The sequence below is a fragment of the Salmo salar genome, chromosome 03 (genome assembly GCF_965601325.2).
Source record: "Salmo salar chromosome 03, fSalSal1, whole genome shotgun sequence".
Classification (NCBI taxonomy): domain Eukaryota; kingdom Metazoa; phylum Chordata; class Actinopteri; order Salmoniformes; family Salmonidae; genus Salmo; species Salmo salar.
In genome coordinates this window covers 95,703,055-95,730,366 of record NC_138293.1, presented here as the reverse complement: position 1 = coordinate 95,730,366, position 27,312 = coordinate 95,703,055, and the positions used below count along the sequence as shown (strand labels likewise).

The window sequence follows — 27,312 nt, the reverse complement described above, 5'->3', positions numbered from 1 at the left end:
ACTGGTACTTCCTGCTTTAGTTTTTGCCTGTAAGCAGAAATCAGGAGGATAGAATTATGGTCAGATTTGTCAAATGGAGGGCGTGGGAGAGCTTTTTATGCATCTCTGTCCATGGAGTAAAGGTGGTCTAGAGTTTTTTGTCCTCTGGTTGCACATGTGACATGCGGGTAAAAATACGGTAAAACTGATTTAATTTTGCCATGATTAAAGTCTCCAGGCCACTAGGAGCGCAGCTTCTGGATGAGCATTTTATTGTTTGCTTATGGCCTTATAGTGTTGGTTGAGTGTGGTCTTAGTGCCAGCATCGGCCTGTGGTGGGAAGTAGACGGCTACGAATAATATAGATGAGAACTCTCTTGGTAGATAGTGTGGTCTACAGCTTATCATAAGGCGTGCATTACCTCGAGAATTCTTTAATATTAGACATCGCGCACCAGCTGTTATTGACGAAAAGACACACACCCCCACCCCTTGTCTTACCAGACGTAGCTTTTCCGTTCTGCCGGTGCATTAAAAATCCCACCAGCTCGATATTATCCGTGTTGTCGTTCAGCCAAGACTCGGTGAAAAATTTGATATTACAGTTCTTAATGTCCCGTTGGTAGGATAATCGTAATCGTAGGTCATCAATTTTATTTTCCAATGATTGCATTTTAGCAAGTAGAATTGATGGCAGTGGGAGTTTACTCGCTCGCCTACGGATTCTCAGAAGGCAGCTCAATCTGCGTCCTCTTTTCCTCCGTCTTTTCTTCATGCAAATGACGGGGATTTGGGCCTGTTCCTGGGAGAGCAGTATATCCTTCTCGTCGGACTCGTTAAAGGAAAAAGCTTTCTCCAGTTCGTGGTGAGTAATCGCTGTTCTGATGTCCAGAAGTTACTTTCAGTCATAAGAGATGGTAGCAGAAACATTATGTACAAAATAAGTAAAAAAATAAATTACAAACAATGCAAAAAAACTAACAAAATATCACAGTTGATTAGAAGCATGTAAAACGTCGCCATCCATCCATCATGACAGTGAAAACATTTAAACATGGTTCTATAATGTATCATTTTCAATTTGAGATCAAATTGTCACAACGTCCAAAGGTGGCGCCTCTCCCCGTTTGGAAGGTGCTCGGCGGTCGTCGTCGCCGGCCTACGAGCTGACACCGATCTATGTTTCTGTTTCGTTTGGTAATGTCTGGTTAGAGTAGCACCTGTTTTGTGTTTAGTAATTAGTGGGGGTATTTAGTCTGTCTGTTTTGTGTTTGGGGTTGTGTGGGATTGTTTCGTGTCTGTTGCTGTAGGTTTGGGGGAATTTATGTTACTGTTCCTGAGTTACGTTACGCGTTTTGGGAATTAGGTTTGCTGGGCTGCGTCCCGCGTCTTTCTTGTTCGTGTTGGACTTGCCTTCTTTATTAAACACGTTAAACGTACCTGAGTCTCCTGCGCCTGACTTCACCCCTCCTGCAGAACTATTTTTATGACACAAATGTTTCACATAAGGTAAAAGTATATAATGTCACCTTTTATTTGAGGGTATTTTCATACATATCCGTTTCACCAGTTAGAAAAATAAACACACTTTATGTATCTAGTCCCCCTAATTGAAAAAGTCATAAGTATTCTGACCAATTCACTTATTGTGTATTAAAATTGTCAAAAGTTTAGTGTTTGGTCCCATATTTTTTTATTCAATGACTACATGAAGCTTGTGACTTCCATGATTAAGAAAATTCAAGAATGAATCACTAATAATAAAGAGTGAGAGAGTTACAGAGGCTCCAACAAAACATACTAACCTCTCACCATTAACCTCAAATTAAAAGGTGTCATTCTGTACTGTAGCCTAATATGAAACATTTTATCTCAAATCCAAAATGCTGGAGCATAGCGCCAAATTTAATACTGTAAGCTTCACTTTCAAAACACATACGGTGTGGACTATGTGTGCCTGGTAAACACATGTGGATCTGGTGAACAGTTATCACTTGTTGACCAAATACAAGAGTACTGACCTCAGTGTCTCCAGTTTACAGTGCGGATTCCCAAGTACAGCAGAGAGCAGCTTCACTCCTGAATCTTTCAGGTCATTGTTACTCAGATCCAGCTCTCTCAGATGTGAGGGGTTTGACTTCAGAGCTGAGACCAGAGAAGCACAGCCTTCCACTGTGACTCCACAACCTGACAGCCTGACAAAGAGATCATCATGACTTCACAAACACACTGTTAATTTAACACCAGCAGTGTAGAAGGACAATGGCAGATGCATTTGCTTCATTCTCTCAAACAACATATAGATTCATCATCTGTCTCCTAGAATTGTATGGTCATATTGTTAAACTAATGTGAACAGCAATGCACTGATTCAATATGTTATTCAATAATACATATTTTTCTCTAAACTGAATATTTCTTCCTGATGATTAGTGCTTAAATGTCATTTTATGTACTCACAGAGCAGCTCTGGAGGCTTTGACCACTGGCAGCAGCCTCAGAAGACCTTCCTCTGATCTGGAGTATTTCTTCAGGTCAAACACATCAAGCTCCTTTTCTGAAGTCAGCAACACAAAGACCAGAGCAGACCACTGTGCAGGTGACAGTTTGGCTTCTGAGAGATTTCCTGAGCTCAGGTAGCTTTGGATCTCCTCCACTAGAGAATGGTCATTCAGTTCATTCAGACAGTGGAACAGATTGATGCACCTCTCTGGAGAGGGATTCTCCCTGATCTTCTCCTTGATGTACTTGACTGTCTCTTCATAGCTCCGTGAGCTGCTTTTTGTCTTTGTCATTAGACCTCGTAAGTGCTTCTGATTGGACTCCAGTGAGAGGCCCAGAAGGAAGCGGAGAAAAAGGTCCAGGTTTCCTGTCTCACTTTGTAAGGCTTTATCCACAGCACTCCTGTAGACGGTGACTTGACTTTTGTGTCTGATCCTCACATAAAAGTTCCTGGACGTTGATTGCGGATTGGCCATTAGATTCTCATTGTTGTTGATGAATGAAAGGAACACATATACAGCAGCCAGAAACTCCTGAATGCTCAGATGCACAAAGCAGTACACCTTGTCCTGGTACAGCCCACATTCCTCTTTAAAGAATTGTGTGCACAATCCTGAGTACACTGAGGCTTCATTGACATCAATGCCAGCCTCTTTCAGGTCTTCTTCATAGAAAATCAGATTGCCATTCACAAGCTGTTGAAAAGCCAGTTTTCCCAGTGACAGAATGCTCTCTTTATTCCAGTGTGGACCTGTCTCTTCTTTCCCAAGATACTTTTCATTCTTCTGTTTGGTATGAAACACCACAAGGTGTGTGTACATCTCAGACAGAGTCTTGGGCATCTCTTCTCTCTTATGTTTCAACATGTGTTCAAGGACTGTTGCAGAAATCCAACAGAAGACTGGAATGTGGCACATGATGTGGAGGCTCCTTGATGTCTTTATGTGTGAGATGATTCTGCTGGCCAGGTCCTCATCCCTGATTCTCTTCCTGAAGTACTCCTCCTTCTGTGGGTCATTGAACCCTTGTACCTCTGTCACCTGGTCAACACACTCAGGGGGGATCTGATTGGCTGCTGCAGGTCGGGTAGTTATCCAGAGGAGAGCAGAGGGAAGCAGATTTCCCTTGATGAGATTTGTCAGGAGAACATCCACTGAGGTTAACTTTGTGACGTCACAGCAGATCTTGTTGTTCTGGAAGTCTAGGGGCAGTCGGCACTCATCCAGACCATCAAAGATGAACAGAATTTTGTACTTGTCATAGTTGGAGATTCTTGATTCTTTGGTTTCCATTGAGAAGCGATTGAGAAGTTCAATCAAAGTGTGTTTTTTCTCTTTCATCAAATTCAGCTCCCTAAAAGGGAATGAAAATACAAATTGGACATCCTGATTTGCTTTTCCTTCAGCCCAGTCCAGAATGAACTTCTGCACAGAGACTGTTTTTCCAATGCCAGCAACTCCCTTTGTCAGCACAGTTCTGATAAGTTTGTCTTGTCCAGTTAAGGGTTTGAAGATGTCGTTACATTTGATTGTAGTCTCTGGTATTGCTTGTTTCTTGGTTGTTGTCTCAATCTGTCTCAGCTCATGTTCATTATTGACCTCTCCTGTTCCACCCTCTGTGATGTAGAGCTCTGTGTAGATCTTATTGAGAAGTGTTGGGTTTCCTTGTTTAGCGATCCCCTCAAATACACATTGAAACTTCTTCTTCAGATTAGATTTGAGTTCACGTTGGCAAATCACAGCAAGCTCGTCTGAATGAAGAAACAACACAAAGGATATTAATGCCTACAGTATTGTTAGACTGTGCTATAATGTTTAAATTGTAATAATTTATTATCTTACTGTAACTGTCTGTATAAATGTGTAAATGGTTTCATAATGCATTACACACTGGTGTGACTGATTTATATCATTATTGGTATTATTGATGGTATTATTAATTATCTCTCATCTAAATGAATCACCACAACACATCCCTACTGGTACTGTACTTGATGAGGTCACTCGGTGTTGTGTTAAGTCTGGTACAATGTCCTTGAGTTACACAGCTACTTTAGCTACAGCTTTTAAATGTTTGTTATAAAACAGCATTCAACATTACATTTTAGTCATTTAGCAGACGCTCTTATCCAGAGCGACTTTCAGTAGTGAATGCATACATTTCATGCATTGTTTTGTACTGGCCCCCCGTGGGAATCGAACCCACAACTCTGGCGTTGCACACACCATGCTGGCGTTGCAAACACCATGCTCTACCTACTGAGCCACAGGGAACATGAAGCAGACAGCTCTTACTTTTCTCCAGTGTGTCAGCAAGCTCCTTCTGGTTCATTTTCCTCAGGAAGTGCAGTGTGATCTTCAGAGCCCCCTCTCTGGCACTGCTCTCCTGCTTCTCATCTTCAGCATCCACCACTTCCTTATCCTGCTTCTGACTGTCAAAGCCTTGTGGGAGTTCTGAACTAAGAATCTTCTTGAACATCTTCAGCTCGTTCTTCACAAATGTCATAATATTCTCTTCAAGCAACTGAAATAAATAAAGTAAATAAGTTAAGCGAGAGAAGAAATGCTTTCTCATTAACACATTAATGAATGATTGACAGATCAACTTTTCCATGAGGTAAACAAAAACAAATGTACATAACAGGACCACATACACTGAATATGGAGGCCAGGTCTGTTTGCTGACTCTGGGAAGACTGATCACTGAGAATCTCTGACTCTGATCTCTCCTGGTGGTTTCTGTGGACAAAACATCCAAGGAGTGCACACACACACAGGGAGGGAATGTTGTGTTTGTTTAATATTGTTTTAGGACTATGAAAATGGAAAAAATGATTAGCCTATGGATTATGAAAAAAAAAATGATAAATGGGAGAGGAGAAATGACTAGAGGCAGTGTTGTTTATCTCACTGACCATGACCCATGAGTTATTCTTACCTTTGTCCAATAGAAAAGTCTCCCTCTCTAAACATTATAGGTATACCCATAGACCGGTCACTCTTCATGGACACACCGCTGGGCACAGTGGAGGCTGGTCTCTCCTGCTTGATTGGACTTCAACACAACAGATACAAACATTACATCTCTCATCTACTCTGAGCTCAGATGGGGAAACATAAGAAGAGTTTCATTACAAAATGCTATATATCTGTTTTCAGAAATGTTGGTAAATTTGCTTTGATAGTTTAAAGGACACTCTGAACAACAGCGTCCTGACGAGAGAGAACATTTTCTAGACCAGGTGAAATTGTGCATCCTTAGCACATTGTTATGGATGTATCTAAATAAATGTCACTGGAAAACAGCTTAAACAAATGGAAATGCTGTTATTTGCTGTTATTCTGGCTGCACTCTTTGACGTGACTGACTGTAAGTTATCTGTAGTTGGCTAGCTAGCAAGGGATAAGAACATTGCCACCCAGTTTGGCAATGGATCATTTAGAACGAACGACTGGGTCGCATCCATAGATACAGAACATAAAGACTTAACCACTGGGTCGCATCCATAGATACAGAACAAAAAGACTTAACTACTGGGTCGCATCCATAGATACAGAACAAAAATACTTAACTACTGGGTCGCATCCATAGATACAGAACAAAAGGACTTAACTACTGGGTCGCATCCATAGATACAGAACAAAAAGACTTAACTACTGGGTCGCATCCATAGATACAGAACAAAAAGGCTTAACTACTGGGTCGCATCCATAGATACAGAACAAAAAGACTTAACTACTGGGTCGCATCCATAGATACAGAACAAAAAGACTTAACTACTGGGTCGCATCCATAGATACAGAACAAAAAGACTTAACTACTGGGTCGCATCCATAGATACAGAACAAAAAGACTTAACTACTGGGTCGCATCCATAGATACAGAACAAAAAGACTTAACTACTGTGTCGCATCCATAGATACAGAACAAAAAGACTTAACTACTGGGTCGCGTCTCTGGCAACCGAACCGATAGAAGGTAACCATGAGCAATCATTTCTGATGAAAACAAATGTGATTGGGTTATAGCATTTAGGAAATAAACTCTTCATATGAATAAACTTGTCATCTCACCTTTTAGCTGTGGTGTCATGTTCCCCAGAGAGTCTCATTTTAGAGGCAGGGCCAACCTCCTCTCTCTCCCCAGAGAGACTCATTTTAGAGGCAGGGCCCACCTCCCCTCTCTCCCCAGAGAGACTCATTTTAGAGGCAGGGCCCACCTCCTCTCTCTCCCCAGAGAGACTCATTTTAGAGCACTGACCCCTAAACAGAGATCCAGCATGTTGGTTGTGGTTAACATAGTGACAACTAATTCTTGAATGTTAATTGTTCTCTTTTATTCATTATCTCTCAGAATAAAAAACATTTACGAACAGACACATCGAAACAGTCAGATGATTTAATGCATCACATGAACATGTAGTTGTGACATCTCATCTCCATGGTAACTGTCAATAATACTAATAATAATAAGTCACTGTTTGTTAAGGTAGTTATAGACAGTGGAGCAACACAAGGCCATGTCTCACACTTATTTGTATTCACTAAAAGTTGGCTATTACCGATCAATTTGTTATTTTCTAAATGAATCTGAAAATGTAGACTGAAGGGCTAAAATGGGAATGATTGATCTGAGGGGGAAATCATTTATACATTCAGAAAGATTTTTTGCAACAAGTAAGATATTTTATATTATGTAATGTAGACTAGGTTATAATGTACAGTTGAAGTCAGATGTTTACATACACCTTAGACAAATACATTTAAACTCAGTTTTTCACAACTCCTGACATTTAATCCTAGTAACAATTCCCTGTCTTAGGTCAGTTAGGATCACCACTTTATTTTAAGAATGTGAAATGTCAGAACAACAGTATAGAGAATGATTTATTTCAGGTTTTATTTCTTTCATCACATTCCCAGTGGGTCATAAGTTTACATACACTCAATTAGTATTTGGTAGCTGTCACGTCCTGACCAGCAGATGGAGCTGTTGTTGTAGTTTTGGGGTCAGGACGTGGCAGTCTTGTGTGTGTGTGATTGTTCTGTGTTGGTCTTGTGACTCCTGATCAGGAACAGCTGGGGATCGTTGTTCCTGATTGGGAGTCATATATGTAGGAGTATGTTTGTCACTTGGTTTTGTGGGTAGTTGATTTTGCACTGCTGTATGTAAGTACTTAGCCTGTAAAACTGTCGGTCTGTCGTTCTCTTTTGTTTATTGTTTTCCCGTGTTCACGTTTATTTAATAAATTATCATGATGAACACGCAACCTGCTGCACCTTGGTCCATTTCCACAGAAGACAGCCGTTACAGAACTACCCACCACCAAAGGACCAAGCAGCAGAAGAGGAGGAAGCCACAGGAGAAGGAAATGTAAGAATGGACCTGGCAGGACGAAAGAAAATTCTGGGCGGACAAGTTAAGGGAGCTAAGGGAACCCGAGAGGCAGCCCCAAGATTTTTTTTGGGGGGGGCACACGGGTAGTTTGGCCAGGCCAGGGAAGAGCCGTAAGCCAGCTACCCGTGACTACAGGGAGGTGCGTACGAGGTGGAGGGCGTCATGTTACGCTGAGGTGCGCACCATCTCGCCTATACGGACGCACAGCCCAGTGCGCCCAGTACCAGCGCCCCGCAGGTGCCAGGGCAAGGGGAGCATCGAGCCGGAAGGGGTGATGCCAACCCTGCACTCAAGACCGCCAGTGCGCCCTTTCGGTTCGGTGTTTCCCGCTAGACACACTAGCATGGAGGTGCGTGTCTCCAGGCTGGTACGTCCAATACCTGCCCCACGCATCAGGAGTCAACAGTCGTCGGAGCTGCCCGCCAGTCAACAGTCGTCGGAGCTGCCCGCCAGTCAACAGTCGTCGGAGCTGCCCGCCAGTCAACAGTCGTCGGAGCTGCCCGCCAGTCAACAGTCGTCGGAGCTGCCCGCCAGTCAACAATCGTCGGAGCTGCCCGCCAGTCAACAGTCGCCGGAGTGGCCGGACTGCGCTGAACTGCCGGAGTGGCCGGACTGCGCTGAACTGCCGGAGTGGCCGGACTGCGCTGAACTGCCGGAGTGGCCGGACTGCGCTGAACTGCCGGAGTGGCCGGACTGCCCTGAACTGCCGGAGTGGCCGGACTGCCCTGAACTGCCGGAGTGGCCGGACTGCCCTGAACTGCCGGAGTGGCCGGACTGCCCTGAACTGCCGGAGTGGCCGGACTGCCCTGAACTGCCGGAGTGGCCGGACTGCCCTGAACTGCCGGAGTGGCCGGACTGCCCTGAACTGCCGGAGTGGCCGGACTGCCCTGAACTGCCGGAGTGGCCGGACTGCCCTGAACTGCCGGAGTGGCCGGACTGCCCTGAACTGCCGGAGTGGCCGGACTGCCCTGAACTGCCGGAGTGGCCGGACTGCCCTGAACTGCCGGAGTGGCCGGACTGCCCTGAACTGCCGGAGTGGCCGGACTGCCCTGAACTGCCGGAGTGGCCGGACTGCCCTGAACTGCCGGAGTGGCCGGACTGCCCTGTTCTGCCGGAGTGGCCGGACTGCCCTGAACTGCCGGAGTGGCCGGACTGCCCTGAACTGCCGGAGTGGCCGGACTGCCCTGAACTGCCGGAGTGGCCGGACTGCCCTGAACTGCCGGAGTGGCCGGACTGCCCTGAACTGCCGGAGTGGCCGGACTGCCCTGAACTGCCGGAGTGGCCGGACTGCCCTGAACTGCCGGAGTGGCCGGACTGCCCTGAACTGCCGGAGTGGCCGGACTGCCCTGTTCTGCCGGAGTGGCCGGACTGCCCTGTTCTGCCGGAGTGGCCGGACTGCCCTGTTCTGCCAGAGTGGCCGGACTGCCCCCCGGCCCGGCTCGAGGGGTCCGTCTGCCTGGCGCAGCTATCGGCTCCACCGAAGTGGGCGACGCCGAGGGTGGAGCAGGGTCCACGTCCTGCACCGGAGCCACCTCCAGGATAGGTGGGTTGGGGAGGGAGGGTGTAGCACAGCGCCGTCGTTGACGGCAGCCACCCTCCCTTCCCTCCCTTATTGTTTAGGGGTTATTGTTTATGGGTTTTGTTGGGGATTTTGTTTGTTGGTGTTTTTTCGTTGTTAGGTGCATTCCGGGGTCTGCACCTTGAGGGGGGGGTACTGTCACGTCCTGACCAGCAGATGGAGCTGTTGTAGTTTTGGGGTCAGGACGTGGCAGTCTTGTGTGTGTGTGATTGTTCTGTGTTGGTCTTGTGACTCCTGATCAGGAACAGCTGGGGATCGTTGTTCCTGATTGGGAGTCATATATGTAGGAGTATGTTTGTCACTTGGTTTTGTGGGTAGTTGATTTTGCACTGCTGTATGTAAGTACTTAGCCTGTAAAACTGTCGGTCTGTCGTTCTCTTTTGTTTATTGTTTTTCCCGTGTTCACGTTTATTTAATAAATTATCATGATGAACACGCAACCTGCTGCACCTTGGTCCATTTCCACAGAAGACAGCCGTTACAGTAGCATTGCCTTTAAATTGCTTAACTTGGGTCAAATGTTTCGGGTAGCCTTCCACAAGCTTCCCACAATAAGTTGGGTGAATTTTGTTGGGCCCATTCCTCCTGACAGAGCTGCTGTAACTGAGTCAGGTTTGTATGGCCTCCTTGCTCGCACACACTTTTTCAGTTCTGCCCACAAAGTTTCTATAGGATTGATGTCAGGGCTTTGTGATGGCCACTCCAATATCTTGACTTGGTTGTGTTAAGCCATTTTGTCACAACTTTGGAAGTACGCTTGGGGTCATTGTCCATTTGGAAGACCCATTTGCGACTAAGCTATAACTTCCTGACTGATGTCTTGAGATGTTGCTTCAATATATCCACATAATTTTCCATCCTCATGATGCCATCTATTTTGTGAAGTGCACTAGTCCCTCCTGCAGCAAAGCACCCCCACAACATGATGCCGCCACCCCCGTGCTTTATGGTTGGGATGGTGTTCTTTGGCTTGCAAGCCTCCCCCTTTTTCCTCCAAACATAATGATGGTCATTATGGCCAAACAGTTCTATTTTTGTTTCATCAGACCAGAGGACATTACTCCAAAAAGTACGATCTTTGTCCCCATGTGCAGTTACAAACCGTAGTCTGGCTTTTTTATTGTGGTTTTGGAGTAGTAGCTTCTTCCTTGCTGAGCGGCCTTTCAGTTTATGTCGATATAGGACTCGTTTTACTGTGGATATAGATACTTTTGTACCTGTTTCCTCCAGCATCTTCACAAGGTCCTTTGCTGTTGTTCTGGGATTGATTTGCACTTTTGGCAACAAAGTACGTTAATCTCTAGGAGACAGAACGCGTCTCCTTCCTGAGTGGTATGACGGCTATGTGGTTCCATGGTGTTTATACTTGTGTGCTATTGTTTGTACAGATGAACGTGGTACCTTCAGGAGTTCGTAAATTGCTCCCAAGGATGAACCAGACTTGTGGAGGTCTACAATTTTTTTCTGAGGTCTTGGCTGATTTCTTTAGATTTTCCCATGATGTCAAGCAAAGAGGCACTGAGTTTGAAGGTAGGCCTTGAAATACATCCACAGGTAGACCTCCAATTGACTCAAATGATGTCAATTAGCCTATCAGAAGCTTCTAAAGCCATGACATCATTTTCGGGAATGATGTCAACCTAAGTGTATGTAAAATTCTGACTTCAACTGTATAATAGTGGTTTGTTAGTGATAGTTCATATAACATTATAGGCCTACCAGTGTCAGGACAGAGCAGGTAGCATAGATCTGATATTTTTCACATTTCCAACGAGACCATCAAGTTGGTCAGCATGAGAAGTGATCATATATCAAACCTACTCTGACTATTGAATGTCTGACAACGACCTAACTTTATAATATAATAGTTCTATGTAGCCTAGACTTACCAGAGTCTGCCCTTCTTTCCTTCAAATTAACACATTTATCCGACTTCTAATGTTGCAGAGAAATGTGTCCCACAGTTTCAACAGCCATTTTGTAAGTGTGTTAGTCTACAAACTTACTTTTAATTTCATATGAGGAAACTGGTGCGGCCGCCTGTTTTCTTGTAGATGAAGTAGCCTCTCATAGGGAACTCATTCAACCAGCCTAAACAACAGTAAATAAAATATGTAAATGGTCAAAAAACAATGGTCAAAAGAGAATCATGTCCTCCTAATATAGCCATGTACATTAAAGACAGGTATATTGCTACAGATGTAGGATCTTCATTTGAGTCAGTTTGCTACAGAAGTAAAATAATCCTGAAGCAACAGGACATTTGAATTATTATGTGGATTATAATTAATGAACATTTTTCAAAAGTGGAAATTACAAACTTCAGAAGCTGTTTTAACCCTCAAATATCAAATCAAATCAAATCAAATTGTATTTGTCACATGCGCCGAATTCAACAGGTGTAGACCTTCCAGTGAAATGTTTACTTACAAGCCCCTAACCAACAATGCAGTTTTAAGAAAATACAAAAAAAGTAAGAGATAAGAAAAACAAATAATTAAAGAGCAGCAGTAAATAACAATAGCAGGGCTATATACGGGGGGTACTGGTTCAGAGTCAATGTGTCAATGTGAGGTGGGCACCGGTGTCTAGGTAATTGAGGCAATTATGTACACGCATGTAGGGTTGTTAAAGTGGCTATGCATAGATAATAACAGGGAGTAGTAGCAGCGTATGGGGGGGGGGGGTGCAAATAGTCTGGGTAGCCTTTTGATTAGCTGTTCAGGAGTCTTATGGCTTGGGGGTAGAAGCTGTTTAGAATCCTCTTGGACCTTAACTTGGTGCTCCAGTACCGCTTGCCATGCGGAAGCAGAGAGAACAGTCTATGAGTAGGGTGGCTGGAGTCTTTGACAATTTTTAGGGCCTTCTTCTGACACTGCCTGGTATAGAGGTCCTGATGGTCCTGATGTAAAACCTGATCTGAGGACCCATGCCAAATCTTTTCAATCTCCTGAGGGGGAATAGGTTTTTTCGGGTCCTCTTCACGACTGTCTTGGTGTGTTTGGACCATGTTAGTTTGTTGGTGATGTGGACACCAAGGAACACTCAACCTGCTCCACTACAGCCCCGTCGATGAGAATGGGGGCGTGCTCGGCCCTCCTTTTCCTGTAGTGCACAATCATCTCCTTAGTCTAGGAGAGGTTGTTGTCCTTGCACCACACGGCCAGGTCTCTGACCTCCTCCCTATAGGCTGTCTCATCATTGTTGGTGATCAGGTCTACCACTGTTGTGTCATCAGCTAACTTAATGATGGTGTTGGAGTCGTGCTTGGCCATGCAACCGTGGGTGAACAGGGAGTACAGGAGGGGACTGAGCACACACCCCTGAGGGGCCCCTGTGTTGAGGATCAGCATGGGGGATGTGTTGTTACCTACCCTTACCACCTGGGGGCGGCCCATCAGGAAGTCCTGGATCCAGTTGCAGAGGGAGGTGATTAGTCCCAGGATCCTTAGCTTAGGGATGAGCTTTGAGGGCACTATGGTGTTGAACGCTGAGCTGGAGTCAATGAATAGCATTCTCACATAGGTGTTCCTTTTGTCCAGGTGGGAAAGGGCATTGTGGAGTGCAATAGAGATAGCATCATCTGTGGATCTGTTGGTGTGGTATGCAAATTGGAGTGGGTCTAGGGTTTCTGGGATAATGGTGTTGATGTGAACCATGACCAGCCTTTCAAAGCATTTCATGGCTACAGACCTGAGTGCTACGGGTCAGTAGTCATTTAGGCAGGTTACCTTAGTGTTCTTGGGCACAAGGGCTATGGTGGTCTGCTTCAAACATGTTGGTCTTACAGACTCAGACAGGGAGAGGTTGAACATTTCAGTGAAGACACTTGCCAGTTGGTCAGCGCATGCTCGGAGTACATGTCCTGGTAATCCGTCCGGCCCAGAGGCCTTGTAAATGTTGACCTATTTAAAGGTCTTACAATGGATGCAGAGAGCAATATCACAGTCATCCAGAACAGCTGATGCTCCCATGCATGTTTCAGTGTTCTTTGCCTCGAAGCGAGCATAGAAGTAGTTTAGCTCGTCTGGTAGGCTTGTGTCACTGGGCAGCTCTCGGCTGTGCTTCCCTTTGTGGTCTGTAATAGTTTGCAAGCCCTGCCACATCCGATGAGCAGGGCGATTCGATCTTAGTCCTGTATTGACGCTTTGCCTGTTTGATTGTTCATCGGCGGGCATAGCTGGATTTTCCGGGTTATAGTCCAGCTCCTAGAAAGCGGCAGCTCTAACCTTTAGCCTAACAAGTATTAGTTATCCTGCAACAGTGTGATTACATTTAGATTCTATATTTGTACAGAGCTTGTCTTTATCTAAACCAAGGCAATTTGAGTTTTTGGCAGTGACTGCAACTGTCAGCTGCTGTAAACCTATGCGATTGGATGTTATAGAGCCCCCCCATCTGAACAGTTACTTTCCCTGTGCTGTGGCCCTCTCCAACCAGCCATCTGGCCCATGGAGACTACAGGTCTATGCACTCTATGCTGCACAGAACATCAAGCCATCTCTGAACTGTACACTAAAGAACTGCACTACATTTGCACTCTTTATCTCCCTTAGATATATTTATGTAAATCAACTGTATACCCACTGTACTGTATTTAAGTGATAATGCCCAAAAAGCCAAGGAAGATATATTGGCACGGGTTTTGTAAGGCAAACTGTGCCAAAATATCCTCCAAACACCGGTTTTGAGGGAATTATCACTTTTGTTCAACGGGTTACCAACATATTTAAATAATCATTGACACATTTTCATTCAAAACTTTGATGAATTTATTATTTCATCCTTCCAAAATATATAGTTCTGACACAAATCTAGTGTTGATACCCAAGCCCGGCTTGTTGTTTGTTTTATCGGTTCGGTTGCCAGACACGCAATCCAGTAGATAAGTCTTTCGTTCTGTATCTATGGACGCGAACCAGTCGTTCGTTGTAAATGTTCCATTCCCATACTGGGTGGCAACGTTCTTATCTCTTTCCCTTGCTAGCTAGCCAACTACGGATAACTTACAGTCACGTCAAAGAGTGCAGACAGAAGAACAGCAAAGTAGCTGCATTTGCATTTGTTTAAGCTGCTGTGAGCGGACCAAGTACTTTGGTGTCACTCTAAAGCGGAAAGGTGGAATAAACGAGTCAGGAGTAGGTTTTCTTGATTGAACACAGTTCTCTATTGAGGGATTTCTGTCAATACAAACACTCCAACACAATCAATGAGAATCTCCCAAGGAAAAACACACATCTTCTTCTTCAGATGAAACAGGAACATAAGACGATTATCTTTAAACTATAACAAAAATCACGGGTTTGTCACCGTCTTAATGGTTCTTCGTGGTTAGCTCCCCTCTCTTGGTGGCCATTTTCCAGAGATAGTTTATCTTCCTCTTCTCCCCTTTCTGCTGGTTCCCTCCTCCCTCTTGTAGGGAAAAGAGAATATGTCATTAGTACCATCAGCTGTGCTAACGGTAGACCGCTAGCGGCGGTCTGCAGCCCAGAGCCTTCAGCGGCGGTCTGCAGCCCAGAGCCTTCAGCGGCGGCCTTCAGCCCAGAACCTCTAGCAATGATCTACAGTCCGGTTCTTTCGACGACGATCCACGGTCAGGTGGTAAAGAAGCAGAGGGATCCGGGGGTGGAGTGGGGGTTACGCCCCGAACCCGAGCCGCCTCCATGGGGGGAGGCGCTAGATAAGAAGGTTCTGGGTACTGCATATGAGCCGCCATAGACATTAGTCGCCCACCCTACCCTCCCTTTGTGTTTTGTTGTTGGGGGGGTTGTTGTGTGGGGGGGTTTGTTGTTGTTTTTTGTTGTTTTTTTTAGGTGCAGTCGGAGTCCGCACCTTTTGGGGGGGGGGGGGGACTGTCACGTCCTGACCATAGTAAGTGGTTATTTTCTATGGTAGACAGGGGGTGTTTGTCTGTTTTTGTATTTCTATGTTCAGTTCCTAGTTTTGTATTTCTATGTTGGGGTTGTTTGGGTTGATCTCCAATTGGAGGCAGCTGATCCTCGTTGCTTCTAATTGGAGGTCATATTTAAGTTGATGTTTGTCCCATCCGTTTTTGTGGGTGATTCATTTTGAGTAGTGTTTTCCTCTCTGCGTCACGGTTTGTTGTTTATGTGTATTTCAAGTGTTTTGGTGTATTGCAACATTTCACTATAAATAAAAAGATGTGGAACTACAACCATGCTACGCGTTGGTCCGATCATTCAAACAGCCGTGACAGTGGGAATAATGATGCATTTTATTTAGTAAAGTGGTTTCTTGCATCAAACACAACAACATTTTCAGTCACCTCCTTGTGTGAAGGACAAGTAGATAAACAGGTTCATGTCAAGCTCTGCATGTTTTTTTCAAAAGTCTCATGGAATGTAGGCTTACATTGAACACCACACATTGGCTGCTACTGTAGACTGGAAAGAACAGCTATGTCCATGTTAAATGTTATTGGATGCCTTTTTTACATTGTTTTTGATTGTAGGCCACTCTGGTAGGCCTACATTGTGATCAAATAGACTACTTGGTCACTGTTAACTGTAACTGAGGCGGGTACAGCCAAAGTGTTCACAGTAAACGCACGCCGGAAGTTGTAGAGATCACTACACTATAGTAGAACTATGATACAATTACATTTATCATACAAAATGTGAAATGTAGAATTATGATGAATGAATATTGATATATTGAATTCACAGGAGGGTGTTGGCACCTTAATTGGGGAGGACAGACTTGTGGTAATGGCTGTAGTGGAATAGGTGGAATGTCCTCCCATCAGCAGCCTCCACTGATTGAATTTGACTTGCTCACATCCAGTTAGCGCCATTTTGTATGATTAAACTGTCAAGTCATTATATATTTTCCCTTTTGCTGAGAGTACCTTCCTGATGACTAGCGCTCTGTACATTCCTATAGATGAGGCTTTGAGCTGGAATGTGAAGCTAACTGAAGCTGGCTAACTTTAGAAAACCAGTATATCTAGCTTGCATCATAGTTCACCCCTCAGGCTACGTTCAGGTTTCAGCATCAGGCAGGCATCAACAAATGAGTCATAGGCTACTACCTGGGTCGTATTCATTAGTTTACACCGCAGCCACAAGTTTTGCAACAATGCATAAACGATTTGCTCCCAACGCTGTACAAGGTGACCTAAACGGTTTAAGTTGCCAAACGTTTTGCTACGGTGAGCTCTAATGAATACACACAACCGGTTTTGAGGAAGTGTAAGTTGCTGTGAGTCTTTCCGCAATATTTATTTGTCTCTCTTTCACACAAAATACCTTCCTGAGTGAAAAGAGTTAACAGTAGATTAGAAAGAGAAAATGTTTGTTTGTTGTGTTTTAAGCCTGTTTTGAGAAGACAAGCCTATAGGCCTATGATACAGTAGGAGATCACCCTGGGGAACACAGACGGGCACGGAACGAATCCCCCCCAGCATCTAATTTACATCAAATACATTTTAAGGAGAGTAGGCCTATTAAAACACTCTGTCTACCAAAAATATCAACTATATGAATACACATAATATCATCTGCTATATGAATACACATAACAATATCATAAACCTTATGAATAAACATAATATCATCAACTATATTAATACCGATAACAATCGTCGCCTTACCTTTAATTTCTCTCTCAACAGAAGCAGTGTCTGGAATGATCATTCGGTCATCGAAAGACACTTTGTTTGCTCAACTTACTTACATATCAGGTTCTGCCCCCCTCTCTCTCTCTCTCTCTCTCTCTCTCTCTCACTCTCTCACTCTCTCACGCACACATGCACACACAGACACAGCCAACCAATGGAACAAATAAAAAATTGACTAAATTAAACAGACATGTACAGAAACATATCATTGGCTCAAAAGTTCCAAGAAATATAATATTTTAGTACTAAATGACTTATCAATGAAACTTTCATTTGAGGCATTAGAATGTATGTAAGGGACATGATTGTGTGAAATCTATATCAATGTAGGCCAGCATAAAGTACAAGAACAGATGGATTGCAGTGATGAGCAACATTCACCTACAGGTAACTGCCAAAATAAAGTGAACACCAACATAGTGTCTTAATAGGGCGCTTTGCTACCATGAGCCGCCAGAACAATGCTCATTGGTGTAGATACGCCTTGAAATACATTCTACAAGTGTCTGGAACTCTATTGGAGGGATGCGACATCATTCCTCCACAAGAAATTCCGTCATTTGGTGTTTTGTTGATGGTGGTGGAACACGCTGTCTCAGGCACCGCTCCAGGATCTCCCATAAGTGTTCAATTGGGTTGGGACCTGGTTACTGAGACGACCATGGCATATTGTGAAACATCAGCAAGTTGAGCATTCTTCGTCACTGAAGCTCCTGCCAAGCGCTTCCCGAGCAGGGTCGCACTTTCTCCTAATAGCAGCTCCTCTCTCCCCAGGGGTAGAAACTCCTCTCTCCCCAGGGGTAGAAACTCCTCTCTCCCCAGGGGTAGCAGCTCCTCTCTCCCCAGGGGTAGCAACTCCTCTCTCCCCAGGGGTAGAAACTCCTCTCTCCCCAGGGGTAACAACTCCTCTCTCCCCAGGGGTAGCAACTCCTCTCTCCCCAGGGGTAGAAACTCCTCTCTCCCCAGGGGTAACAACTCCTCTCTCCCCAGGGGTAACAACTCCTCTCTCCCCAGGGGTAGTAACTCCTCTCTCTCCAGAGGTAGCAACTCCTCTCTCTCCAGAGGTAGCAACTCCTCTCTCTCCAGAGGCAGAAGTTCCTCTCTCTCAGAGGTAGCAGTAGTGGTAGTCGGTGGCGGCGGTTGTAGCTGTGACTGGAGTGAGGCCTGTCCAGGGGCTTTTCTAGGATTTGAAGACATTGGGGGCTTAGTCCAAAGCCAGTATGGGGGTCCAGGGCATTTCAACAGCTAAATGCATGAATTTGGTGCACTTTGAGATTGAGAGATTAGAACATTGAGAGATTAGATATTTTTCAGGTAATTTGCACCTTCCCACCTGCCACAGCAGACACTGTCAGTACTCAACTACAGTTGCTACCGTGGGTCTCTCTACTCTGGAACACTCTCTATTCTGGAGCACTCTCCACTGGAACACTCTCTACTCTGGAACACTCTCTACTCTGGAACACTCTCTATTCTGGAGCACTCTCCACTGGAACACTCTCTACTCTTGAGCACTCTCCACTGGAACACTCTCTACTCTGGAACACTCTCTACTCCGGAACACTCTCTACTCCGGAACACTCTCTACTCTGGAACACTCTCTACTCCGGAACACTCTCTACTCCGGAACACTCTCTACTCCGGAACACTCTCTACTCTGGAACACTCTCTACTCTGGAACACTCTCTACTTTGGAACGCATACATCTACAGTGTATTGCCAAAAACCATTAAACAACTTCGAACATAGACTCTGACCTGTCCAATAAGCCAAACTGATTAAAGAATCCCACAGTACACAAAGTCTCTCTCTCTCTCACACACACACATACACATAAACACACAACAAACAAAAATCACATGAAACAGTTATCAAAACAGTATCGTTCTTTTAAAACTCATTTTTATTGATACATTTGAAGAAAGAAGTTCAACAGGTTGAAACTGAGTGAAAAACATGGTCGTGTGGATGTTGTATATTAGAGGTTATGCATACTCATAGACTATATATGAGCCAACTCTGAATAAAATAATGATTGTGCCATTATACAATACATAGCCTACCGCATATTACGCACAGCAGAAAAACATTAAAAACAGAAAAAATATGTCTTCAGTACATAATTGGTCAAGCCTAGACTCCAAAATTAAACAAATTCTCATAATGGCCTTTGAGTGATGACTGTATTATAATATATACTGGATGGACCGGTTACCTTATGCTACGCTCCAAACTTCCTATCCATGAGTCTGGGAGAGAACGCACAGGCCTAAGTCGAGGGGGGGAAGGTACGGCTGCGGGCCGTTTCCAGCCCACCGGGCACATCGATCCGGCCCGCGAGACACCTTTTTTCTCCCTAATTTTGTGGTATCCAATTGGTAGTTACAGTCTTGCCCCAACGCTGCAACTCCCGTATGGACAAAAAAAAAGTTGGTTCATTGATTGTGCAGGGCAGCTTACAGAGTTAGTCTTCCGGTTTACAGAATTTGATTTTAATATAGTCTAGTAATAGGAAGAAAACAAAGATTTTCATAATTAATAGGCTGACATATTACCTTTAGCTACAGAATATCTCACCACCATGTGTTTCCATCTCCTCCCCCCTCTCCTTCATTCATTTTTGGATTATGCAGATTGAAGGGCTGTCAACAGTTTAGTCAAATATGTTTCCTTGTGAAAATATGTTAAAATTGATGTTCCAAAACAGATTCCACCTGGTTTCCCAAAGTAATCACCGGGTAGCTGCAGGAACAGGGTTGGAGAGCCCATGGCATACAGAGCACCGGGTAGCTGCAGGAACAGGGTTGGAGAGCCCATGGCATACAGAGCACTGGGTAGCTGCAGGAACAGGGTTGGAGAGCCCATGGCATACAGAGCACTGGGTAGCTGCAGGAACAGGGTTGGAGAGCCCATGGCATACAGAGCACTGGGTAGCTGCAGGAACAGGGATGGAGAGTCCATTGCATACAGAGTACTGGGTAGCTGCATGAACAGGGTTGGAGAACCCACACTGGGTAGCTGCAGGAACAGGGATGGAGAGCCCATTGCATACAGAGTACTGGGTAGCTGCATGAACAGGGTTGGAGAACCCACACTGGGTAGCTGCAGGAACAGGGATGGAGAGCCCATTGCATACAGAGTACTGGGTAGCTGCATGAACAGGTTTGGAGAACACACACTGGGTAGCTGCAGGAACAGGGATAGAGAGCCCATGACATACACAATTTGGGCAGAATATCACCTGTCGCTCAGCAGCTGCATGCTCCTAAAACAGTGGTGGATTTTTGGAGTGAAATAACCAGAGTATACACAGCAAATGATTGAAAAACGAAAAATCGGTCATTCTAAATCAAAACAAATTGTAAAATATTAAGGCCAGGCGCCACAGGCAAAAATTGTTTTTTTGCTTCCATCTGTAAATTTTCAGATTTGGGGATATTTTGGAACTATAACATCGATACTTTCATAAAATGTACAATTAAATCGTCAGTAATGTATATAAATACTTGATTTATATCATTTTATTCCAACTCCATCAACTACACCTAGCATAAATTTAGTTTTTGTTAGCATGTTTCATGTAGAACTTCAACCTCTATTTTTAAAACTATCCATTTTGAATCATATATAATTCAAAAGCTTGTTTTCCTGAGCATATCGTTAGCTAGTCCATACATGGCCATATCCTTTGTAGACGTAGTGCTTGGTGCTGAAATATAAGTAATTTACTGACATCCAATTGGTTACTGGCATTTAAAGGCCCTTTCCGGCAACCTGATTGGTTAAAAGGTCTCACATGCCGCGTAGCACTTCCTTGTTTGAAAATATCTCCTGCGAAGAATCCACTTAAAGAGAGACAAAATGAGAAAATCTCGAAGAGATTCTGAATTCTGTTTTCTTTCTACAGCTCCGACTTTCCTGATCTAAAGACCACTGATGTCATGATTCAACCTCGTTTTTTTCCCCGAGTTCCCAGTTGTCTTGAAAGCTCCATAATACCTCACAAATGCTAGAAATTTCAGGCTATTTTGACACTGAAAAACTGAGAATCTGAGATCAATGAAAATGACCTTGAATCCATCAATAGCCTATGCCTAGGTGTGTGGAGACATATTGTATGCTACAATATGAGGAGGAAATTATAGTCCTAAAAATGTTTTCACTGACAGATTTCCCATGTGTTCCTGACAGTATGCCTTGTTGTGCTACACTCCACAGCTAGGTTATTTTTTTAAATATGCTATTTATCCTCATATTAGGCTTTCTCATGGTGCGGTAGGCTATTCTGAACAGACAGCAGTAATTCTATAACTTTGGAAAATGTATTTAAATTTATCAGGCGTGCTGCAGCTCCTCCAGAACCCTTTGCGCGGCTCTATAAGGAAATGAATTATGTGTAATGCTGGAGAGATGAGAGTTGCAGGCTCATGTCTGTCAGAGCAGAGAGTTCTATGAGAGATTATTCACATTTTTACATTGCAAAAAGTGACAATTATTTTTCATGCCAGGAGAGGTACCGGATCCGGCCAAATAGGTTCCAGAACGAAACAGTCCAAAGCGTCCTGTTCTGGCAGGATCCAGATCAAATTAAGCCCTGATGATATACTACAACCATCATATCTACTGTGAGTAAACTTGGAGTCATGCGATATGTGTGGTCCTTCCACTACGACTCGGGAAAGCATGCAGTTTTAGGCTACAAATTAAATAAGTTATGATGAACTTCACAGGGTGGTAAAAGTGCACGGTGATGAGCTTGATGCTCCTTTCTAATAAATATTAAGGTTCTTATTCAGCTAACATGATGATTGATTTTTAGCTGCCGTTTGAGAAGTATAAATAATATCGATATAGCCATACTCACACTATATCTGCTAGTTGTTGGCATGTGCCAAGGCCAGAGAGGGCACATTTGCTATATAATGCAACAGTTTTTGTGAGAAAACCATCAGTAGAGTTGAAAATGCGAAGGAAACCCATTTAACTTGTATTTTTTATGTGGTACATGAGAATTTAACCACAAAAGTAATTAAGTTATCATGTACAGCCTTTAATCAACAAAAAGTCAGTTTGATGTAAACACCTCTGGAGGAAAAATGCGCATATTGTTTTATGCAGATTTTAGAATATTCGAATGGAAATCTTTAGAAAATTGACCAGATACTCCATTGGCCGCTCTAGCAATGAAAATAATTGTCTTCACAAATGGAAGCCAGTCGGGAGGAAGCATGATCAACAGAGCCGAAAACCAGAAAATATGTTTTTTATTTTTTATTTATTTCACCTTTATTTAACCAGGTAGGCTAGTTGAGAACAAGTTCTCATTTGCAACTGCGACCTGACCAAGATAAAGCATAGCAGTTAGACACATACAACACAGAGTTACACATGGAATGAACAAAACATACAGTCAATAATACAGTAGAAAAAAAGAAAACAAAAAGTCGATATACAGTGAGTGCAAGTTAGGTAAAATAAGGGAATTAAGGCAATAAATAGGCCATGGTGGCAAAATAATTACAATATGGCAATTAGACACTGGAATGGTTGATGTGCAAAAGATGGATGTGCAAGTAGAGATACTGGGGTGCAAAAGGAGCAGAATAAATAAATAAATACAGTATGGAGATGAGGTAGATAGATGGGCTGTATACAGATGGGCTATGAACAGGTGCAGTTCTGTGAGCTGCTCTGACAGCTGGTGCTTAAAGCTAGTGAGGGAGATGGGAATCTCCAGCTTCAGAGATTTTTGCAGTTTGTTCCAGTCATTGGCAGCAGAGAACTGGAAGGAAAGGCGACCAAAGCAGGAGGCAGGCCAACATGAAGACAACTGTTCGGGTGAAAGCAAGAGGATATACTGAGAGCTGACAGCTCAAATATTTCTTAGGATATTTGAGAACACATCACCACTGTCCAAATACTTGCAGACAAGTGGGATGGATACAGTCACAGATAGAAATCGCCTGTGGATACTGTCTCATGGCACTCTACATGCTGACCTAGCTTTTCTGGACCCTAGAAACTTCTCCCAAATAACGTCAAATGGTCTTCCAGAGACAGCCCTTCAAGAGCTCAGCAAATGTTTGCTTCGATTTGATAGCTGAGAAACTGTTGACAATTTGCAGTTTGAGCTGAGGAGCCTTGTTGTACAGTGGAAAAGACTGAAAAGTTCAGGACTGGAGGAATACATGACCAGGACAGTGGAGGATGGCCCTGATGGAAATGAAGATGAGGTGGAAATTAAGAATAAATACTGCTCATCCTGCAAAGAATGTCCACTGTGTTGTTACCAGATGATGAGACGGTACAACCTGCTGACTGATGCATACCATATCCTTGGTCTTGGATACAAGTTCCTACTCACCCTCTCAGTTACCCAGGTAAATTGTGAGCGAAGTTTCTCTACCTTAAAGTATATCAAGAGCAGACTCAGGAGCACTCTCTCAGAAGAACACCTAGAGGCCTTCATGCTGATGGCCACTGAGAAGGACATCCTAATGGCCCTGGATACTGACATGGTGATCCATAGAGTTGCAGAGAAAAGCGAGCTGTTGAGAAAATTGCTCCTCCAATAAGGTAGTTGCAACATATTTCCTATAACTTGCTTACTTACCATTATTTTACTCCTACATTTCTAATGTCTCCTTTTCCTGTCTGTAATGTTGCTGTCCAGTACTTTGACAGAGTGAAGCCAGCCAGCTGACCCTGAGCAGCAGTTAGACAGTTCTATGTTTCAGTGAGTATTGTGGATATTATAGCATCTCTTTTTTACTCTAGGCTTCAGGTGATGTAGATGAATCATGACGGCTTGAGCTGCTCTCTTACAGGTTACGTTCTGTTTGGAGAGGTGTTCAGCCATTGTTTTTTAGAAGGTGTACTCCCATGACATAAAGCTAGCCAACTGACCCCGAGCAGCAGTTAGACATTTCTATAACTCAGTATTGTGGATATTATAGCATCTCTTTTTTACTCTTCATGTGACGTGAGGTAGTTCAGTCATGACAAGTTCAAATTCAGTATGTGTTCTGTAGAAGTTTTATAACAATGTGCAGCGTTTGTGTTCAGCAGCCTTTTTAAAGTAGTACTGAAATAGTGATTAATGGTTGTGATGCAGCTAGGTGGTTGTATTAGGGGCTGATCGTGTGTGTACGTGTGTGCATTAGCAGGGTGGCTGTGGTGGAGTATACGGGGGCCGGTTCTGGTGGGCTAGTCTTGATCAAAGTCCAGGGCAGTTTTTTACTAGCAGTCCGTCCCTGCAGGAGGGTGGTTAAAGATGGCGGCCACCTGTAGTCTCTTGTGGTGATGTGGCCTCACTGGCAGAGTCCATAACTCTCCTGAGGAGTCAGTGGAAGGAAAGTGGTGTGGCCTCACTGGGAGAGTCCTTAACTCTCCTGAGGAGTCAGTGGAAGGAAAGTGGTGTGGCCTCACTGACAGAGTCCTTAACTCTCCTGAGGAGTCAGTGGAAGAGAAGTAAATCACACTGTAAGTGGGAGGGTAGGCCTGCTGTGGCTGTCTTCCTAACTGCTCCAGCTGAGTGAGGTCCAGCCTGCACTCCTGTGCCAGTCAGTGGATTAGGGAATGCCTTGCAGGTGTGCTGATTACTAATCCTGCACAGGTGTGTTGGGTGAGCAGAGCAGAGCTATACACAATATCCCATAATGACAAAGTGAAAACATTTATTTTTTTTATGTTTGCAAATGTATTGAAAATGAAAAATTATATATGACATTTACATAAGTATTCACAGCCCTTATTCAATACACAGCTCTGTCAAGTTAGTTATTGGTCATTGCTAGACAGCCATGCTTTGTTGCGAAATAGGAAGCCAATTCTAGATTTAATTTTGGATTGGAGATGCTTAATGTGAGTCTGGAAGGAGAGTTTACAGTCTAACCAGACACCTAGGTATTTGTAGATGTCCACATATTCTAAGTCAGAACCGTCCAGAGTAGTGATGCTGGACGGGTGGGCTGGTGAGGGCAGAGATCGGTTGAAGAGCATGCATTTAGTTTTACTTGCATTTAAGAGCAGTTGGAGGCCGCGGAAGGAGTGTTGTATGGCATTGAAGCTCGTCTGGAGGTTTGTTAACACAGGGTCCAAAGAAGGGCCAGAGGTGGATCAGAGAATCACCAGCAGCAAGAGTGACGTCATTGATGTACAGTTGTAGTTGGAAGTTTACATACACCTTAGCCAAATACATTTAAACTCAGTTTTTTCACAATTTTTGATATTTAATCCTAGTACAAATTCCATGCCTTAGGTCAGTTAGGATCACCACTTTATTGTAAGAATGTGAAATGTCAGAATAATAGTAGAGAGTGACTTATTTCAGCTTTTATTTCTTTCATCACATTCCTAGTGGGTCAGATGTTTACATACACTCAATTAGAATTTGGTAGCATTGCCTTTAAAGTGTTGAACTTGGGTCAAATGCTTTGGGTAGCCTTCCACAAGCTTCCCACAATATGTTGGGTGAATTTTGGCCCAATTCCTCCTGACAGAACTGGTGTAACTGAGTCAGGATTGTAAGCCTCCTTGCTTGCACATGCTTTTTCAGTTCTGCCCACAAATTTTCTATGGGATTGAGGTCAGGGCTTTGCGATGGCCACTCCAATAGCTTGACTTTGTTGTCCTTAAGCCATTTTGCCACAACTTTGGAAGTATGCTTGGGGTCATTGTCCATTTGGAAGATCCATTTCCGACTAAGCTTTAACTTCCTGACTGATGTCTTCAGATATTGCTTCAATATATCCACATAATTTTCCATCCTCATGATGCCATCTATTTTGTGAAGTGCACTAGTCCCTCCTGCAGCAAAGCAACCTCACAACATGATGCTGCCACCCCCGTGTTTCACTGTTGGGATGGTATTCTTCGGCTTGCAAGCCTCCCCCTTTTTCCCCCTAACATAACAATGGTCATTATGGCCAAACAGTTCTTTTTTGTTTCATCAGACCAGAGGTCATTTCTCCAAAAAGTACGATCTTTGTCCCCATGTGCAGTTGCAAACCGTAGTCTGGCTTTTTTATTGTGGTTTTGGAACAGTGGCTTATTCCTTGCTGAGCGGTCTTTCAGGTTATGTTGATATAGGACTCGTTTTACTGTGGATATAGATACTTTGTCTTGGCTGATTTCTTTTGATTATCCCATGATGTCAAGCAAAGAGGCACTGAGTTTGAAGGTAGGCCTTGAAATACATCCACAGGTACACCTCCAATAGGCTAATTGACATAATTTGAGTCAATCAGAAGCTTCTAAACCATGACATCATTTTCAGGAATTTTCCAAGCTGTTTGAAGGCACAGTCAACGTACTGTATGTAAACTTCTGACCCACTGGAATTGTGATACAGTGAAAAAATCTGTCTGTAAACAATTGTTGGAAAAATTACTTGTCATGCACAAAGAAGATGTCCTAACCGACTTGCCAAAACTATAGTTTGTTAGCAAGAAATTTGTGGAGTAGTTGAAAAAAAAGTTTTAATGACTCCAACCTAAGTGTATGTAAACTTCCGATCTCAACTGTATACAGAGAATTGTTTTTAACTCTAACTGTTTTAAAGTCACCATTGGCCTCATGGTGAAATCCCTGAGCGGTTTCCTTCCTTTCCGGCAACTGAGTTAAGAAAGAGCCTGTATCTTCATAGTGACACACCATTCAAAGTTTAATTAATAACTTCCCCATGCTCAAAGTAATATTCAGTGTCTGCTTTTTATTTTATTTTTACCCATCTACTAGTAGGTGCCCTTCTTTGCGAGGCGTTGGAAAACCTCCCTGGTCTCTGTGTTTGAAATTCACTGCCCGACTGAGGGACTTTACAGATAATTGTATGTGTGGGATACAGCAATTAGGTTGTTGTCATTCAACAATCCTATTGAACACTATTGTTGCACACAGGTGAGTCCATTGAACTTTTATGTTACTTGTTAAGCAAATCTTTACTCCTGAACTTATTTTGGCTTGCCTTATCAAAGGGGTTGAATACTTGACATTTCAGGTTTTCATTTTTAATTAACTTCTTAAAAAAATGATTCCACTTTGACATTATGTGGTATTGTGTGTAGGCCAATGACACAACATCACAATTTAATCCATTTTAAATTCAGGCTATAACACAACAACAACTTCAAAAATTATTTCTGAAGACACTGTATTATAGACCGTTCAGACTTAAGTAGGGGGCGTTGTTGGGCGTCTCCTTTAGCATACGCATCAG

General features: G+C 43.6%; 1 protein-coding gene across 1 annotated transcript in view; it reads right to left on the bottom strand.

The window, feature by feature from the left end:
- Positions 1–17,168, bottom strand: part of LOC123741747 (NLR family CARD domain-containing protein 3) — a 30,202-nt gene extending 13,034 nt beyond the window's left edge. The window contains exons 1-8 of the mRNA XM_082972909.1: positions 17,070–17,168; positions 11,464–11,548; positions 6,555–6,743; positions 5,419–5,535; positions 5,135–5,219; positions 4,776–5,004; positions 2,440–4,231; positions 2,001–2,174 (exon numbers count right to left, since the gene is read on the bottom strand). Coding sequence (XP_082829035.1) covers positions 2,001–2,174; positions 2,440–4,231; positions 4,776–5,004; positions 5,135–5,219; positions 5,419–5,535; positions 6,555–6,727 — 2,570 coding nt within the window. The 5' untranslated portion in view covers positions 6,728–6,743; positions 11,464–11,548; positions 17,070–17,168. The remainder of the gene's footprint in view (positions 1–2,000; positions 2,175–2,439; positions 4,232–4,775; positions 5,005–5,134; positions 5,220–5,418; positions 5,536–6,554; positions 6,744–11,463; positions 11,549–17,069) is intronic.
- Positions 17,169–27,312: the final 10,144 nt, after the last annotated feature.